The 16,926-nt window shown below is 34.9% G+C and overlaps 2 protein-coding genes across 2 annotated transcripts; one reads left to right on the top strand and one right to left on the bottom strand.

The window, feature by feature from the left end:
* Nucleotides 1-6,744: 6,744 nt before the first annotated feature.
* Nucleotides 6,745-12,925, top strand: LOC139874197 (carbon catabolite repressor protein 4 homolog 6). The gene is made up of 15 exons (XM_071861660.1): nucleotides 6,745-6,891; nucleotides 7,029-7,527; nucleotides 7,767-7,933; nucleotides 8,111-8,176; nucleotides 8,511-8,563; nucleotides 10,446-10,527; nucleotides 10,657-10,697; nucleotides 10,774-10,855; nucleotides 11,052-11,144; nucleotides 11,289-11,321; nucleotides 11,411-11,499; nucleotides 11,600-12,023; nucleotides 12,128-12,213; nucleotides 12,328-12,412; nucleotides 12,679-12,925. The coding sequence occupies exons 1-15, from the start codon at nucleotides 6,814-6,816 to the stop codon at nucleotides 12,760-12,762; spliced, it is 1,962 nt and encodes a 653-aa protein (XP_071717761.1). The 5' UTR covers nucleotides 6,745-6,813; the 3' UTR covers nucleotides 12,763-12,925.
* Nucleotides 12,926-13,889: 964 nt separating this feature from the next.
* Nucleotides 13,890-16,292, bottom strand: LOC139876202 (endoribonuclease Dicer homolog 1-like). Its single transcript, XM_071863494.1, has 3 exons — nucleotides 16,243-16,292; nucleotides 14,578-14,957; nucleotides 13,890-14,067 (listed from the first exon to the last, which is right to left on the bottom strand). Exons 2-3 carry the CDS (start codon nucleotides 14,931-14,933, stop codon nucleotides 13,890-13,892), a joined length of 534 nt encoding a protein of 177 aa, XP_071719595.1. The 5' UTR covers nucleotides 14,934-14,957; nucleotides 16,243-16,292.
* Between the last annotated feature and the right edge of the window lie 634 nt (nucleotides 16,293-16,926).

Raw genomic sequence — 16,926 nt, 5'->3', positions numbered from 1 at the left:
AATGCAACCGAGTAATTCCGCAACATGTCAATGGAAAGTACCTAATCCATTATCACAAATACAATAACACACTTAGAGTGGATTTACAAACCAACTCAATTCGACACTTAGTGCAAATTCGACCAATTGCAATTACAAACACCAAACGCGTCCAAACTAACCACTAATCACTAATCATAAGTGAAAATGGTCCTAATAAGCCAAAAGAACCCAAACTTAAGTGTTTAACACTTATCAATCTCAAAATCACCCAAAAACCCTAATTTTGACTCAATTCCAAAATTAGTCTTTCAAACACACCAAAAGGGTTCCAATACTTCCATAATCACTAAACCTAGTGATTAAACCCAATTACAAGTCATAAACAAGATCAATTTGTTCGCCAACCCAAAATCCACCAATAATAACAATAAACCCGATTACTAGCATCAACAAACTCACTTCAAGAGTTTTAAATGGGTTTCTCTACAAATCAAGTTCAAACCCCAACTTTGAATATCAAATCAAACAATGAAATTCGGAGTTAGAACTTACCACAACAACCAAAACGTAGCTAGGAACGAGGTGAACAACTTTAAAAAACCCGAGCTTTGGTGAGAATCCAACTCTTTCTTCTCCAAATGAAGCTTCCTCTCTCTAAAACTCTTCTCTCTCTAGGGTTTGAAGATGAGAGTGATGAATGGATGTGAAAATGATCCAAAGTTGGATCCAAACCAACTGATAAAGCCCACAGATCCGGCCTCAAGTGAAATGACCAAATTGCCCTTCATTAAACTCAAAATAGAAAAAGGCTAAAATCTGTTGCTGGCAAGGTGCGCGGCGCGCACCCATAACTGTGCGCGGCGCGCACAACAGTCTGGGCAGATTCTGACCTTCGTTTAATTCCACAATACTTCCTGCATTCAACGTAGCATAATTACACTTCCGTACAATAAATATTAGAGTCTTACATTACTGTAGCAAAGTTTTTTTACTGTAGCAAATAGTGATTTTCGAAAACACTGTAGCTTTTCGGGTACTGTAGCAATTCAAAAATACTGTAGCAAATTAGTGTTTTACTGGTTCATCTTAAACGTTTTAGTTAACTTATCTAAATATCAATCGAATCAATAATCGAATGTTACTATCGTTTACTAAATAACTTGAAATCATATATATATATATATATATATATATATATATATATATATATATATATATATATATATATATATATATATATATATATATATATATATATATATATATATATATATATATATATATATATATATATATATATTGTTCGTGAATCTTCGAGAACAGTCAAAGAATAATTGATTACATGAATATATTTCCAAAACTTTAGTGACTTAACATTACAGACTTTGCTTATCGTGTCGGAAATATTAAACCATATCGAGAATTTGGTTCAAAATAAGTCAAAATTTTCCGGGTCATCACAGTACCTACCCGTTAAAGAAATTTCGTCCCGAAATTTGAGTGAGGTTGTCATGGCTAACAATAAAAATGTTTTCATGACGAATATGAGTCGATAAATAGAGTTTTATCACCGTTGAATAATATGGACAAAACAATCCGATTACTCGAAGCGTATGAGGGAAGTTATCGTAATAGAGTGAAATGGAGAATAGAGATTTGTTTTAACTCTTGACGTAGTAACGATTGATTTCCGGAATTTAAGGAATAGAAAATCTTCATAATCTAAATAAGATTTGATTCTTCGGTAATTGCGAAAATTAGGATTTCCTTTGATTAAATGCATAATCTGCCTCGATTGTTATGTCTGATATTTCGCTATAAATTAACCACTTCCGTTTCATTATTTTCACCACTCTTACACCTTCTTCCTTATTTCATACTTCCAAAAGATTGTGAAATGCTTCATCCAGTTCTGATTCTTGATATACTCCTAACTTTTATATCTGTCATTCTTCTTTTTCATCTACCACCAGAGGAAGTTATTTTCTTTTACCATTACCTTGGGGTTATAGTATTTTTCATTCTCCCGTATCTTTATATTGCTATACGCATTGATATACACGGTTTGTAATTTCGGGGTTGTTATCGGGCTTTATATTCTCCATTATATTTCGGAGCTTCATGCTTTCGTTTTCTCTTCCCGACCTTAAGTCAAGCGAATAATGGTCCAGAATTTGTAGGTATGGAGTTTTGGATGAACATAGTTAATGTTCTGAGAAGGTAATCGTAATGGCACGATCTTGATTTGTCAAATTACCAGAATATCCGGAAAAGACCGAATCATCAAGAAAAATATTTTCTTGATATGTTTAGAGATTAGATAGAATGAAAGAGTTATGTAACATAGTTTATGATGAGGTGTGATCTGTGAACCTTTATCATGTTCCATTAGAAACTCAATATAACTTAATGTAATATAATTACATTGATCAAGTTTCATTATATTATACTAACTCATGCTTCAATTCCCAACACTACTTCAAAAACATCCATTTTTTTTCCCCCGAAATTTTCAGAATTTAGTAACTAAAATAGTTTCTTTTATTATGTAACACAGATAGCGCGAAGAGATAAATAATTTCGGATAATAATAGTTACGAAAATATCTTCAGAAATATCGAGGATATTTATAATGAAAGACTCGATGATGTTTTAGAATTTTTAAAATATCTGGAATCAAAGGATGATGCAGAAAATTTGTCTGTGAAGGTTTAGAATAAGGAGTAAGGTATTCGTTAATGACTTCAGCAGACACTGAATCATTTGGATTCTTTGAATGCACGTTTAGTCTTTGTGATTTGTCCACAGCCTTCTTCATATTTGCTCAATCCGTTTTCTAGTTTCAAACCTTCTCTTTTTCTGTGCTTTTCCAACACACTACTCTTTATCATCAAATTTTCGACTGTTAAAGTTGTTTACAGTTTTTGCTGCTTCATCAGCATTTTTCCAAAATTCGGAGGACTAGTTTCACAGTTTGGGGTGTTTTTCAGAAACTTCACATTCGAAGTATGTAGGTCTAGAAGATAGATGTTATCTATATATAACTGTTGTCGTAGAAAATGCTGCGAGATTCAAAATACTGATTGCTAATTCTCGGTGGTTGGTATGGAAATTATTGTTACAAGATGTGGATGAGTACATGATAGGGTTTCAATGAGTATAAGGATTTTTCGAAAGGTCAAGGATTAATAAAGTCGTGGGTAAATTTACTGATAATATGGTGGAACATGAAAGGTTCCCCAGTAACAAGAACGTATATGTCAAGGTTATAATAAGGTTAATCTGAAAAGTCGAAGTTGACTGGTTGAAAGTGTGATAAAACTGGATACTTTGAAAAGGAATTGCAAGGTTATTTTTGGTAAAAAACAATGCTAAAGGATCTTGCACAGATTTAAAGTCAAAGTATAGCTTTGAAAGATGTAGAGATCTAAGAATGATGTCACCGGTTCAGAGTTATGACTTGGATTCTGATCCGTCAATATCAGAATATGTAATTGAATTTGTATGAAAACGATTGTATATCGTTGTGAGCATTGTTAATAATTTTTGAATCAAAGTTGAAGAATGTACAGTGTAACATATTAATTGCGAACTTATATATTTCTCGGGTATTACCTACCCGTTAAAGATTTCACAATTAATACTTTGTACAAAAGAATTTTTATTACCGTCTTTATGAAAATATATGTATGTATATTTTCTTCAGATGTAATACAGATTTAATGAGTTAATATCATATTAAGCTCATTTGATTTTCGGCTTGACTTAGAAATGATTAATCTCTAAAACATTAAAGATTATATAATCTTTGCGGAGTTTTTCGCTAATGAAATCAATACTTCATTATTTATTCTTATTGATATTCCTCGGTGAAGGATGTTGGTGCTCGTGGAATTTTTGTGAACCTTACAAGGCACAGATGATGTTTTCTGGAAAGTTTCGAGTATATCGAAATTGAAAATGTAAAATCAATTATGTAATTGATTAATACACTTGGTTTATTATGAAATAGAATTCATTGGGTTGAAACATAGATTGTAGTTAACAATGGTTAAGTTGTTAAGGAAGGATGTACATCATTGCATATTAGTAATATGAACTAACCGAGTAGTACCTACCAGTTAAGATTCACACGTAATAGCTTAGTAATAGCTTAGTACGAAAAGATTTATTTTGATTTCAAAATTCATATATATTAAATATACATAAAATTTCTTCAGGGAAAATGAGTTAATGCTTCATCGGTTATTGTTGCTGGTATTTCTTGGTAACTACGGTGCGTATGACGTTGATGCTCGTGGAACAGATTGTGAAGTTGAAGTTTGCGATGCGGATGTTGTTGGTGGTGGTAATGGTACTGTTGGCGTTGTTGTCGGTGGTACTGTTGATGTCGGTGATGCTGCTGGTGCTTGTAACCTTTGCACCATATTCTCAAAAGCCACTACCCGAACGGAGATGATAAACACTAGGTTTGATTCACAAATATACCCCCGAACATTACCCATAACCTCCTTGGTAATAACCCATAATTTCCTTAGCTTTATCCCGCTTGAAAACCATTTTGAAAGTGACACGCTCATAACCTCGTCGTAGTATTTTATGTATAATACTAATTAATAATATTAATAATAATAAGATTAATAATATTATTAATCTTAATAATAATAATAATAATAATAATAATAATAATAATAATAATAATAATAAATAATAATATAAATACGGAGTATGATATATGTGTGTGTAAGACAGAGACCAGAATGCTCGAGCTTTATAGTGTGGCCAGATTTCAGACTCCATGCGATCGTATGGTTTCTGTGTGTTATGGCCATGCGATCGCATGGCCTAGGATTCCAGCTCACATCTGATTTGTAATCTAGTTCGTCGACATATTAATTTATTATATATAGAATATATTTAATTTATATAATTAATTATATATTATATTAAATTCACGTGCATAGTTGACTTGTAATTTTTGTTCCGATAAGTCGTACGTTGTCACTCGACTTATGTCCCGGTTCCGATTTCTCGAACGCATTTTCGTACGCTTAGAAAACTAGTACTTTTCGTTACGCGACGTATACCTTTATCAAAAATTAAACTTAATCATTGATAAACTATGTCACTCGAAGTGTAGCTTTAATCAATTAATTGTTTTGGTTATTTGCTTCTATAAATCATCATCTCGTAGTATACACATATACATATATACATTTTCATTTTGAAATAGTGTTTACTGTAGTAAAGTTACCGTAGCAAAGTTTTTTTACTGTAGCAAATAGTGATTTTCGAAAACAATGTAGCTTTTCGGGTACTGTAGCAATTCAAAAATACTGTAGCAAATTAGTGTTTTACTGGTTCATCTTAAACGTTTCAGTTAACTTATCTAAATATCAATCGAATCAATAATCGAATGTTACTATCGTTTACTAAATAACTTGAAATCATATATATATATGCACATTAAGTTATATATATATATATATATATATATATATATATATATATATATTGTTCGTGAATCTTCGAGAACAGTCAAAGAATAATTGATTACATGAATATAGTTCCAAAACTTTCGTGACTCAACATTACAGACTTTGCTTATCGTGTCGAAAATATTAAACCATATCGAGAATTTGGTTCAAAATAAGTCGAAATTTTCCGGGTCATCACATAAATACCCAGTGCTTAGGGATGGCATCGGGTCGGGTTTAGGTAATCCCGGACCCGAACCCGATTAAGAAACTCCGCCCCAAACCCGGCCCGAAACCCGTCGGGTCCCCATTTGCTTACATACTATCGGGTTTCGGGTTACCCCACGGGTAAACGGGTATATACGATTAGTCATTATGTATCTATTTTTCAATAAGTTATCAAATCAAAATATCGAAAAATAACTTAACAACTTCATGTTTAAAGTATTATAAAATATCACATACAAAAAGTTGATTAAAAAGTTTCTAAAATACTCAAATACACAAAGTATATAAAATATCATAGCTCGAAAACTTGTTGGATATGATTATATTGAACAAAATTATACTCGTTTTCAAAACAAATAAGAGAAATCTTTCATACATTAAAAATATAATACTAATACTAAAATTTTACATAAAAATTATTATTAAAATTCCTAGGGCCGGGTATACGGGTATGCGGGTCGGGTATATGGGTCGGGTAAACGGGTTTGTATCCAAAACTATACCCGAACCCAGAAATTTTTTTGTAACCATCCCCATACCCAGCCCCCGACCTGACGGACTCGGGTTAGACCCGGCCCAATTATAACGGGTATCGGGTTTCTCCATCGGGTATGGGTCATTTTGTCATCCCTACCAGTGCTACGCATAACACTAGCGAAATAATATTAGTTTGTGACCCGCTATTAATCGACAACAAAAATAGAATAATCAAAAGAAGTTGTGATGTGGTCCAGCGGTTGGTGGCCTGCCTCCTTTAGGAGAGGTCAAGAGTTCGACCCCCGTTGGCTACATATTAAAAACGCAATTTTATCAATGCCATGAAGTATTCACCCATGACACCTTTCCCATATCGTTTGGGGGGTAAAAGGGGAGGGGGTTTTACTTGACTGTGCCCTTGGATCGGTTTCAAGGTTTCATCCCGAGCAGCGATGGAGACGGGTAATTTAGTCCCCCTCGAGTGATCCCAATTGCTGTAAAAAAAAATGCATTCGCAACAATGCACAGGCCGTTATATAACATATCAGTATAACTTCAGGGACTAATATCGTAAATAGTTTGTTTGACACGTGTACTACCGAGGAGCGTGGATAACGCGCTAGCTCCATGGACCACCGTCGCCGGTTCAATGTTCAACAATCGCTCCTCCCCTTCACCGCAGTTCCTCGCCACCATCGCCGCCATGTCCTTCCGCTCTTCCCCCTCAGTAAAATTCACACCTACCTTTTCAATACTCACACCCGTTCAACATATTAATAACACTTTAATTTTATTTAATCTACTTTTAATTTCCGTTGATTATTAATGACTTTTTTTTTTTTTTATTATTGTTGTAACCTACAGTACAGAGGCGGCCGGAATCAATGGCGCAGTAGAGGATACTCAAGTCGTCCGTATGCTCCCGTTACAGATAACGTCGTCAACGATAACCATGACGTCAATCGTGAATTCCGGCCAGATAACAATCCACCGCCGCCGCGCTCTTATTTTAGACCTAATTTTAATCCACAAAACAATCAGAATCAATTGTATCATCCACGTGGACAATCACCTCAACCGTATTCAAATCCGTACCAACAGTTTGCTCCACCCCCTTTGTACAATCAGAATCAGCAGTTTCGCCAGCAAGGACCACAGCCGCCTCAGCTTAATCCGAATCAACAGTTCAGGCCACCTTCATTTTATAATCAAGGGCAACAACCGCCGAATTTTGATCAGAACCACCAGTTTCGGCCACAGCAGCGGTTTCGATCACAGCAGCAGTTTCGACAGCGTCAGGCGAAACCGGTTTCAGACTATCGTAATTGGGAGCATTCAAAACCAGGACCTTCTCCTAATTGTGGTAATAAAATGACTTGTGAAAATCAACTTATTTCCATTTGTCAGTTGTATTATATGTATACACAGTGGTAGACTAGTGCTTAGTATATGTGATCCATTCTTGCATCCAAATTTTGTTTAATAAGATAAGCAAACAAGTTTAGTAATTGGTATACTAAAGTTAGGTTGAATCTGGCAATTTTCTGGCATTCATGTATGAACTTAAAATGCTTCTCAGATATATGTTGGCATTTTGTGCAGAGCGGTTTACGATCCTATCTTACAATATACTTGCTGATTACCTGGCTATTAATCATCGAAGCAAACTTTACTTTCACATACCTCGGCATATTTTGGATTGGGAGTTTCGGAAGAAGAATATAATGTTTGAGCTGGGATTATGGTCGGCAGATATATTATGCTTTCAGGTTTAAGTTCATCATTCATCATGTCTTGATACTCCCAGACTATGTTGTGATTCACAAAACCACTGAAAGGCTTTTAGCTTATAAGAAAGACTTTAGGTGTCTGTAGTGGTTCTTATCGTACTTTGGTTTTCAGTTTGAAAGTAAAACTGTTTTACCATAATTTGCTCATTTATGCAGGAGGTTGATAGATTTCAGGATTTAGAAGAAGAGTTAAAGAATAGGGGATACAATGGTATTTGGAAGGTAAATGTTGTGAGTGCTTTCATGAATGGGTTTTGTATATATTAATTTTTATACGTGTTATTTCAAACTTGTTCAGGGTGCTATCGTAAATGTGTTGCCAGCAAAGAAATATAACTTCCAGATATCTCCTAAGAAGTATAGTGTACTTATGTAGACTTCTAAAATGACTAAATCCCAATTTAAAAACAATCTAAAATTAATCAAATATAAAAAATTTGAATGTTTAGTTTATGTGGAAACAACTAGGTAAAGTCTTATAATTCTATCTACCATATTTAAGTGTCGATTATTGAAATTGTTTGTTGAATTAATGTTTCTTTTTCTCAACTCTCAGATGAGAACTGGTGATCCAGTTGATGGTTGTGCAATATTTTGGCGTTCATCAAGGTATTCATTCCATTGTTTATATTTATGTGCCGGTATAAAATTTTGTTATTATGAACCCATTGTAGCGCATATGTTATGAAAAAGTATGATGCATATGTGTATGATCCGGGTGGGTTCAACCGAATAACAATTGCTAGATATTTGAATAAAGGATTAAGTGGACTTAATATGGAAGACAATATGGGCCGCATAATTTAAAGTCCCTATGGTTATTTGAAAATGGATATGTACGTAAAGGAACAAGCAACAAATGGCCAAATTAATTAATATAATCAATGGATGGCAGGAGTAATTGACTAATTGGGATTGATTTTAGAGCCTACTTTTAAATTTGTTCTTATCTTTAGTATTTATCTTTATCTTTTAGTTTGTTTACTTTTTATTTTATCCGTCTTTGTTTTGCTATTTAAAAGGCACGCATGTATTACTCAAAAGGCAGTTTTGTTGATTAAGTTTTTGATAAATAAATAAAAAGAGACGTGAAGTCTTCTTTGAAACCGTGAAGGTTTTGTTCAACATAAACCGTGAAGGTTTATACTTATCCCAGTCAACCGCGAAGGTTGTCTATATTATTTAGCCATCGATCCTTAAACTACGTTAAGTGGTATGAGATTCCAGACATGGCTAAACAAGCTGAGTTCGAGAGATTGAACCGCAAAATTCAAGAGTTGGAAGACATGCAACATCTCTTGCGTAATATAGAGATGAAGCTTGAAAATCTTGAATTTTCAAGAAAACCTCAACCGGATGACTTTGTTGATTCGGTTGATCAAGTTTTTAAAATGGAGTACGTTTCCGAACCTTGTGTGGTGGAAGACACCGTACCCATTTATGATACCGACGATGAGGAGCAGGAACACGATGTAGAAGATGATGGTTATTCTATCTTCATCAAGGATCTCCAAACGAGTGTTACACCTGCTATGTTGGACGGCGAGTTTAAAAGGTTTGCTTTCATTAAATCAAATGGCACTCAAGTTCAAAGCGACATGCAACATGAATTTTGTTTTAGCTTTGTTGAATTTGAGGTTTTTGATGTTGTTCAAAAGTTACTTGTGGGACGTACTGAAGTGGTTACAGAAAATCTCAAGCCGAGTAGTTACAATTATTTGGCCACTTTTAGTGTTTTTGATTTGTCCTATGATGACATAGACTCGAGGACGAGTCTTTTTGAAGAAGGGGAGAATGATGCATATGTGTATGATCTGGGTGGGTTCAACCGAATAACAATTGCTAGATATTTGAATAAAGGATTAAGTGGACTTAATATGGAAGACAATATGGGCCGCATAATTTAAAGTCCCTATGGTTATTTGAAAATGGATATGTACGTAAAGGAACAAGCAACAAATGGCCAAATTAATATAATCAATGGATGGCAGGAGTAATTGACTAATTGGGATTGATTTTAGAGCCTACTTTTAAATTTGTTCTTATCTTTAGTATTTATCTTTATCTTTTAGTTTGTTTACTTTTTATTTTATCCGTCTTTGTTTTGCTATTTAAAAGGCACACATGTATTACTCAAAAGGCAGTTTTGTTGATTAAGTTTTTGATAAATAAATAAAAAGAGACGTGAAGTCTTCTTTGAAACCGTGAAGGTTTTGTTCAACATAAACCGTGAAGGTTTATACTTATCCCAGTCAACCGCGAAGGTTGTCTATATTATTTAGCCATCGATTTTCGATCCTTAAACTACGTTAAAGTATAAACAATTTCTTGGTTGTTTCATTGGTGGTTTTTAAAATTGAGCCTCCTAAGTGACACTATCTCTACTATGTTTATAAACTTTTATACATGTGTGCTCATATTATATTAATTGTAACAAGTTTACACAGCTCCAGCTGTCTAATATTGATTTATTATTATATTATTATACTAGATTCAAGCTTCTTCATGAAGAAGCCATTGAGTTTAGTAAGTTTGGCCTGCGGGATAATGTTGCCCAGATATGTGTTCTAGAGGTATGTTGGTCTTTCAAATGAACTGTTAACAACTTCACTTGTGATTTTGCAAAACACAATACATACATATACATATACATATGTTTATTAAATTCTCACTAAAATTGATTTATTTTACATATTTAACAGTCAATAAATAAGGTCTCATCAGAGTCACCTCCACCAGCATGGTAAGTGTAGAATATTCTTCTAATTTTTGTACTTAATTTCATCTATTTGTGAAAAAAATTGTTCCTTTGCGCGCAGCTCCGAAGATCGTAATAAAGTCGTCGTATGTAATATTCATGTGCTTTACAATCCTAAAAGGGGAGAGATTAAGCTTGGTCAGGTATTAACATATCTTGTACCTGTATCATGTGTTCTTTAATTTTATTCATTTTCTCTTATATCTTGAAGATATATTATGACTGATGCACCACCACCTATAGTGCATTAATTATTGTCTGTCATATTATGGTTTTCGTATACTTTTTTCATCGTTACATATCTCTTCATAAAGTTACAAATCCATCTTTGACTGACAGGTTCGGAGGCTTTTAGATAGGGCATATGATACATCAAAGCTGTGGGATAATGCTCCTGTTGTTCTTTGTGGAGATTTTAACTCTACTCCGAAGGTATCGAATATTCACAACGTTCTTTTTTTTTCTGTATTACATGACTTTTGATGTGTATATAAATAATATATAGGTCAAAACTTATTTGTCCCAAAATTTGATTATATTTATCATCCCATTAATGTTTTCCCTTTCTTGCTTCAGAGTCCGTTGTACAACTTCATATCAGAACAAAAGGTAAACTTGATCTCTGGTTTCCCTTACACATCCATTGCTAAAAGTTACTTAGGCTTGCCATTGTTGGTTAAATTTACCTTTTATTACAGTTAAATGTGTCTGGGCTGGCTAGAGATAAGATATCAGGGCAATATTCTGCTGAAAATCGTCCACGTAGACCTTTTACGTCTACCTTCAGGTATGCATCGTCGTAATTACTCTATTTGAACATCTTTATATTGAAAATTACAAAAAAAAAATTGATTTATTATTAATGAGTAAGCTTGCATTTTCTGTAGACCTCAGCCAACTGATAATATGACTCCATCCGTAAATACTCAGTCTAAATCTTCATCTGATACACCCGATTTAACTGATCTGCAACTCGAGGCAAAGAAAGAAATTGGGGAAAATGATACTACGTCTGCATCCCCAGATGAACTACTTGAATCTATAGATGATGTATCTGTAGGGGAAGATTCTACCTCGTTTTTGTCCGAATTACATGGTCCAGATGGAGTTGACTTGGTCAATGGCAATGGGACCACTGAAGCAGAGGATTTGGATTGTTCGTTTAGCACTAATGGTGAATCTTTTGTGGAGAGGCCTGTTTACGACCCGTCGGGTTGGACCCCTATGGAAATAGAGGCTGCAACGGGTAGCTCAGAGTGTACAACCATGGAACACAAGTTAATACTAAGAAGCGCGTATACAGAAGTCGAGGTGAATAACATATCCAGATATAATTGTATTATCATTTTTTGTTTTTCTATTAATTTCAAATTTATCAAAAGTAACGATGGCTATTTTGCCTCTCGTGTTTGAAGGATTATTCGGGAACAAGAGACTCGAATGGGGAGCCCCAAGTGACTAGTTACCATAGGGGTTTTCAGGGGACGGTTGATTACATCTGGTGAGTCATCATCTCTTTCTCTTTTGTTTTTTTCTTTTTTTTAAAGAAAAAAATAGTTAGACAACAAATATGGAGGTTAGATTAATGATGGATGACGTATTTGTTTACACGCAGGCGGTCAAAAGGTCTTCAAACTGCTAGGGTTCTTGCTCCTATACCAAAACAAGCAATGCAGTGGACTCCTGGTTTTCCTACAAAGGTATTGGAATACAAAAATAACAAACGATTACTGATTCTTTGTTTTTTTTAATAAATATTAAAATAAATCACTTTTGCTTCAAGTTTGTGTGCTTCATTCGCCAATGATTCTGATCACATCATGAGTGTCACTTCTTGAATCCTTAAAAAGTTTCACAGTATATGAAAATGTTTTATATAATTCTAATAATAGTATACTTTAAGCTTTCACTTGTTTGATACGTTGTGGTTAAAACAATGCTAATATTGTCCATTTTTTAAAACCAGAAATGGGGAAGTGATCATATTGCGTTGGTTGCTGAATTGGCTTTCAGTAAAGATGTGAATGAAGAAAACTCAGAAGTTAAATAGCACAACTCTTATGTTTCAGGTCTATTAATTCGATACTAGATATGTATTTATCTTTCTTATAGTTACATTCCTGTTATGAGTTTTTTTCAGCAAAAGTGTTGATTGATGGTATCAATAGATTTGATTTGAAATTTATTTTTTCACATCAAATTCTCAACGTTAATCTTATGCTAACTTGTATCTCTGCATGATAGAAGCTGTGTATCCTTGTTATATGTTGCACCGGCTTGTATGTAGTCCAAAATCTCGCATGATTTTGGTTTTACTATTCTCTTTCACCAAAAGATAGAGCTTTCATCTGGATCCTCTCGCTTAACTGTATATTTTTTGTTAAATCAAGATAATGTGGGAACGTTATATATCTTTGGAAATTGGTCAAAATGCCCCATTTTCAAAAATGTTTAACAATGTGCCCTTAAAAAATTGTAATTGCAAAAAATGCTTTCTAACCATGCATCGCGCACCACACATCATGGGAGGAATTGTGCGAGGGTTGCAAAATGATTCAGTATATGGGTTCATATGGATGCTGCTTATGCAAAAAGTGCATGTATACGCCCCAAGAGTATGCTATGGGGTATGGTTCAAGAGCATGGGAGTACATCGATCTTATAATCCACCCAACCGTTGAAATCAGTATGATGCATAAATATCATTAAATATGCTCCTTTTGGTGTAGTTGCGACGGAGAATAGTCCACCAATGGTGTGGTAATTCTAATATTTTGGCTTGTTTAATTTGTTATTTTAATTTAATTTTAATAAAATAAAATCATTCAAGTTTGTTCTACTTGATTAGAGTTTGTGTATAAAAGCTTAAATAGGATGTTTATCTTACAAAAAGACTCATCAAGGAACCATATCTGTTTACTTTGAGTGATTAAGGACTCAAAACCGCACTGCAAAACATATGTAAATAGCTTTAGTCAACATGATGATATAGCAAGTTCAGCATAGCAAAAATTCCCTTGAAATGTACGCATATAATGTATGCATATATCTGCTCAGGATTACACTCATTACGGTTTACATAAATGGCATATATGAATACGAAAAGATTGTCGGAAATCGTAAAACAATTAATGGGAGAGGTTCGAAAAGGATAGAAATAATGTTGAGACGGATAGATCATGCATACCACCTATTTAAAAGCTCCAACAGCAGAACTGCAGCCGAATCTTTAGCTTTCTTTACACTTGGCATAGGCTCTCCAACACATTCGTCAGTCCAACCTTTATCAGAAGTGTTCACTCTTACAGCAAAAATAAACCGTTTGGCGTGTGCGGGTCCACCTTCACTAACGCACCTACAAACACGGTCAGAATTAATTAATTTATGGATAACGTATTCCATGATAATACAGCAATTTTGCAAAACTACGAATTACTCGGCGAGTACTCGGGCAGTACTCAGTTTTCTTGGGGAGTACTTGGTCAAATTTGGTCAAACAGGTCAAACCTGGTCAAACCTCCGTTAAAACTAGGCCAAAACTTAGTTTTACTCAGAAAATTGGTCAAACCTCGGTCTAAACTCGGTCAAACCTGGTCAAACCTCGGTTAAAACTCAGCCAAAACTTGGTTCTACTCAGAAAATTGGTCAAACCTCGGTCTAAACTCGGTCAAACTTAGTCAAATCAGTCAAACTTGGTAAAACCTCGGTCAAACCCCTTGGTCAAAACTCAGCCAAAACTTGGGATTACTCGGGAAATTGGTCAAAACTCAGTCAGAATCGGTCAAGGTCAAACTTAGTCAACATCTGAGTACTCCCGAGTAACAAGTTTTGCAAAGTTGAGTTTAAGTTAGGTAGGCTTAGTTACCGGTACAAGGGCATTGGCCAATTTCTGCGCAAACAAATGTCATTCAAGGTCTGCCGGGTGAATGTTTGGCTGCCATTCTTTTTCGGTCCCTCCTCGTTTTCCTTTTCCTTCTCTTTCTCCTTGGCTTCGGTTTCAACAACTTTGAGAGCAGCAAGAGCATTGCGAGCAGCCAACTTTTGTGCCATTTTCTTTTGTGGATTTTGAGCAACACCGATCTCGACCCCATCAATGAAAACTTGAACCGTCGCCAAGTTACCGTTTCTTGTCGCCTTGTACTCCAATCCTTCATCCTGTTGCTGGCAACGTTCTTGTAGCTCACGCACTGGATGCATTGGTAGCGTTTCTGGCGTCACCATTGGTTGCAACAGTGGTTGGAAAACCTGGATGCAGCAGCAGATTTAGACTAAAAAATTTAAAAAAAAAAATTACACCTTTGGTCCCTAAACTTTGTCAAAATTGCATGTATATAACAGTAGCATAACCTGCTACTACATATATATAACAGTATCTGATAGTCTCACTCATCTAATAAACAGCAAGAACTCAGAAGTCTTATATTACTGAGCCTTCTCCGTTCCCTTATTACCTGAGAATATCATATCTCAATTTAGCACATATATAATCAATAATATCATCAATTCATACTCTAAACAACATCATATAGCCTAATATATCCATATTTGACAAGTTTACATGGTTTCCCATTCAATTGCAACTATCCTACGCGTGTAAAACGAGGCATACACGTTATCCCATCATTTTGACCCAAATTAAAGTTTGACTTAGTATTTTAAAACTTCACCATTGGAAAGTAGACCTCATTACGTTTTCAACGGTATGTTTATTCATCAAAAACGGAGTTACGGTTTGAAAGTTACGGCCAAAACAAGTTTTTCAAAAAGCTGACATACTGCAACCGCGCGGGAGCACCTGCAACCGCGCGGGAGCACCTGCAACCGCCTGGTTGCACCCAAAATGGCCTGGATACACCCCGTAATCGTACGGATGCATCCTGCAACCGTACGGGAGCTGTTCATCAGCACCAGGTAGCTGTTTTCGTGATTTTGAGCCCCAAATCTCAATTTTGCACTATTATGACACTACAAATCACTTAGAAAACATATATAACTCATATAAAAATGTTTACTAACATCAATTTGACATAAACAACACTTCAAATGCAAGTTTTGATTCAAAACCCACTTTGACATAAAAACTAATAAAATCACTGACTTTAACTCGAATTAGAACATGAAATCGCTTGTTAAATACCTTATGATGTTACTGAAATCACAAGGAATGATCTCTAGCTTAAAAACGAGATCAAGAACAAGATTAGGGATTAGGGTTTGTGAGGATTTAAGAGTGTTTGTGTAAGTGTTAAAAGTTTCCAAAAAAAAAGAAATAAGGGAAGAACAAGGGTTTTAACCCAACAAGTGTTTCTTCGCCTTGAAGAATCCTATTTCGTGTTTCACACGGGTATTTACCAGTTATCTGAAATACGAAACACCTCATTAAGTGGTCCAAACGAGGTCCAATTTAAATAAACAAACCTGTTTTATGACCCTTGTCACGAACTGGTCTCAACTATATAATTACATAATTATAAACATATAATTATTAAAATGACATATAATAACACACAAGGGCAGTTAGGACAATTACCACTAGGCCCAATGTGAGGTTGTTACAGTTTATGTCAAACCGTGTCTCGAAAACCCACCAAAATCAGCCCTGAAAGTGTCACAAAAACAGCTCGTAAGTGTCGCGTAATGTAACGACCCGTCAAAATCGCTATTGACGCGGCACGTTAATCATTGATTCCACAGTGAGGTTTTGACCTCTATATGATACGTTTTGATAAAATATTGCATTCATTAAAATAAGTGACTTTCTAAACATAGAAAGTTATAAACATGTGGGCGAGTGCTTAGGTATAAGCAAAACCCCGAAATACATAAGTCTTTAATTTACAGGTTGACATCACAGTCCAATTATTTATTACACAACGCAGTTTTATTTTGAATGCAATAAACTTTGTACAAAGCATGAGAGACTCCATGCAGGCAACAAGCACATCACAGCGGAAGCATTCTAAGGACCTGAGAATAAAACATGCTAAAAAGTCAACACGAATGTTGGTGAGTTATAGGTTTAATTGCTCGAGTCATAAACATATATAAAGATAGACCACAAGATTTCATCAAAAGTTTATCAATAGATTCTACGTAACAGAGCACCCTGGTAACTAAACTTAACGCTATAGTGATAATTACCCCATTCGTTTTAATACACGCAAACCAACGTGTCTTAAACTCAAATAACATACGTCCGTTAAAAGGCTAGCGC

The sequence above is a fragment of the Rutidosis leptorrhynchoides genome, chromosome 11 (genome assembly GCF_046630445.1).
Source record: "Rutidosis leptorrhynchoides isolate AG116_Rl617_1_P2 chromosome 11, CSIRO_AGI_Rlap_v1, whole genome shotgun sequence".
NCBI classification, from domain to species: Eukaryota; Viridiplantae; Streptophyta; class Magnoliopsida; order Asterales; family Asteraceae; genus Rutidosis; species Rutidosis leptorrhynchoides.
Note: the sequence above shows the minus strand (reverse complement) of the source record. Positions and strands in the feature narration are given on the sequence as shown.

What these genes read in the sequence shown, in the direction of transcription:
- LOC139874197 (XM_071861660.1), top strand. Translation starts at nt 6,814, where the DNA reads ATGTTCAACAATCGCTCCTCCCCTTCACCGCAGTTCCTCGCCACCATC. An exon ending in GAGAGATTAAGCTTGGTCAG is followed by an intron (nt 10,856 to 11,051) that starts GTATTAACATAT and finishes TTTGACTGACAG; the next exon opens with GTTCGGAGGCTTTTAGATAG. An exon ending in ACTTCATATCAGAACAAAAG is followed by an intron (nt 11,322 to 11,410) that starts GTAAACTTGATC and finishes CTTTTATTACAG; the next exon opens with TTAAATGTGTCTGGGCTGGC.
- LOC139876202 (XM_071863494.1), bottom strand. Translation starts at nt 14,933, where the DNA reads ATGGTGACGCCAGAAACGCTACCAATGCATCCAGTGCGTGAGCTACAA. An exon ending in TGGCCAATGCCCTTGTACCG is followed by an intron (nt 14,068 to 14,577) that starts GTAACTAAGCCT and finishes CCGTGTTTGTAG; the next exon opens with GTGCGTTAGTGAAGGTGGAC.